The sequence below is a fragment of the Sphaeroforma arctica genome (genome assembly GCF_001186125.1).
Source record: "Sphaeroforma arctica JP610 unplaced genomic scaffold supercont1.677, whole genome shotgun sequence".
NCBI classification, from domain to species: Eukaryota; class Ichthyosporea; order Ichthyophonida; genus Sphaeroforma; species Sphaeroforma arctica.
In genome coordinates this window covers 38,847-41,226 of record NW_014039881.1, presented here as the reverse complement: position 1 = coordinate 41,226, position 2,380 = coordinate 38,847, and the positions used below count along the sequence as shown (strand labels likewise).

The window sequence follows — 2,380 nt, the reverse complement described above, 5'->3', positions numbered from 1 at the left end:
TACGCAGTACAATCCCGATATGCACAGATTGCGCAAGTAATATTACCATAGAGACTCGTAACTATACAAAACACACCTCAGCATGGCGGCCATCGGTGACTTTGTCTATCCTCAAAGTGGTGATCTCATAATCAATCATACACTTTGTATGTACCGTTAGTGTGCCGTGTTGCAAGCCTGTTGGTATATACCTATACCCATACTTGGTAAACACACTGACCATCTCTTCAGGTGTAGCTGTAGTGGCCAGATCTACATCTTTGGGTGTTACACCCATAAATAAATCACGTACTACACCCCCTACAAATCGCAGCTCATAGCCTTCGTCTGTAAAGTGTTTATGCAACGATAGCACTGAGGGTGTTAAGAGACTGTTGAACAGTTTGATGTCTAATTCCGGATGCATGGCGGGAGGCCTTGTTGTGTATACTGATCTTTGAGTTGTGTGCTTAATTTGAACTGTGTTTATTGAACTTGAAGTGCGATATATACGTATCTTTCTACTAGTTCCTAGGTGTAGGTGTTTTATAAGTGCTAAATTACTAATCCGAGGTTGTATAAGTGTGTTATAAGACCTACGCTTATCACTATATGTCAACACGTGTGTATATGCCGAGTATGGCGCTCGAAAGAGTTTAAATGACTTGATCCCTTCGTGTAGCCTGCACGAATTGGATACTGTTGGGGCTCTATTCCACATGGGTGTGTATATGAAACAGCTTTGGGCCGGTGCTACGCGTGTACTCACAAAACAACGACAAGTGGATTGAGTGTATGTGTGTGCAGTACAACAAAGACTGCAATGTGTAGAATGAATTTACATCTATGCAGCGTAATTATGAAGCAACACTGTCAATGGTGTAGTGTTTGTTTATACAGTAGAACAATACTTTCGTGTGACTCGGGTCAACTCTGGTATATTGCAATATGTTTTTGTTATTTGCAATGGTGTTCTGTATTAGCTTGGCTCATACGCGACTTCACGCGTGATGCATCTTGATGTTTGCCGTGGAACAAAGTTTAATCTGGCCACTTGTTGCCTCAAGACCCAACACCTCTTATCAATACGTTTTATATCAATACGTATATATTTACTTCGAATATATACGACTACTAGTTTTATCGTCTTGGCCCTATTGTTATCGTGATGGGTGCAGACTATGAGCCCTAAGGTGCAATATCTTTTGTTTAAATCGCGAACAAAGTCTTATATTTTTGTTCGTTTGACTCATATAAACGTTTATAAAGGTTATAATTCGAATTCACGATTGAGGTAGCCTCCGTACAAATCTGTGATATAAAATCGGAGCACCACTGTCCACTCACAGTGTCCAGTCGTCTACCGGGCGCTGAAAACAAAGTTGGAATTCGATATATTTGTATCGTCCTAAAATAAGTTTTGATGTTTTATATACGTCGGAACACACAAAAAAAGAAATGTTAGAAACATATTGTTTTCAAAAAAGAGACAAAATAGTACCTGCATACGAAACTATTTCGGCTTGTTAAAAACACGCTATATAAAATTTGGAGAAAAAGGCATAAAAAAAAATTCTAAAAATTCCAAAATCCTTGTGCACCTGGATGCGGGAGGCCTGGACTCCCTGGACTCTGGAGTCAATTCAAATCGATAGTCGTATGGCCAACTGATCAAACCAAACGATATATTAAAATCGTCGGATATACAAAATAAACAGACTCACACTTTACACATAGTCACGTCTAATCCGCACATATACATATAAAACACATATACACAGTATATGCTCAAGAGTTAAATAGCTAGTAAGCCTTGGAAGACGCAGAGACAGTTGCTACACAACTCAATACAGCCATGGACTACGATGACGAAGATGCAATGGTCGGTGCTGGGGTAAGTATCAAACGCCACTGGAGCCTTAAAACTATGATTGCTATAAATTAGCATACCAACATACTATTTAGCTACTGGTTGATACAGATTCATATACCATTTAGTTTATTGTTGCATGATGAAATGGTGGACAAATTATGTAAAGACTATGACAAAGGTAGTGACCTTCAAACATAAACTGAAGAACTTTGCTGAACTTTTGAGGTCGGGATGGAGATCAATCCTCTTGCTGTAAGATTCATCGGTACGAAGTTCAAAAACTTGACAAGTGGTGCAACATGTGACAGTTCCATTCGTGAAGTGGCTGTGATTAGCATTCCTGGCAAGACACTATTTGTATACATATTTACTATAGCGGTTCAGCGATTTCCTCGTATCACATTTTTTATATCGTCGCAGATCAGAATAATACAGACACAGTCCTTTCACATATACTTGGGCAGTGTTATTATTATATATATACATATATATATATATAATCAAAGATCTCTTGGTTATATATATGTA

At 38.5% G+C, this 2,380-nt stretch overlaps 1 protein-coding gene across 1 annotated transcript in view; it reads right to left on the bottom strand.

The window, feature by feature from the left end:
• Positions 1-986, bottom strand: part of SARC_07995 (hypothetical protein) — a 7,229-nt gene extending 6,243 nt beyond the window's left edge. The window contains exon 1 of the mRNA XM_014298042.1: positions 77-986. Coding sequence (XP_014153517.1) covers positions 77-700 — 624 coding nt within the window. The 5' untranslated portion in view covers positions 701-986. The remainder of the gene's footprint in view (positions 1-76) is intronic.
• Positions 987-2,380: the final 1,394 nt, after the last annotated feature.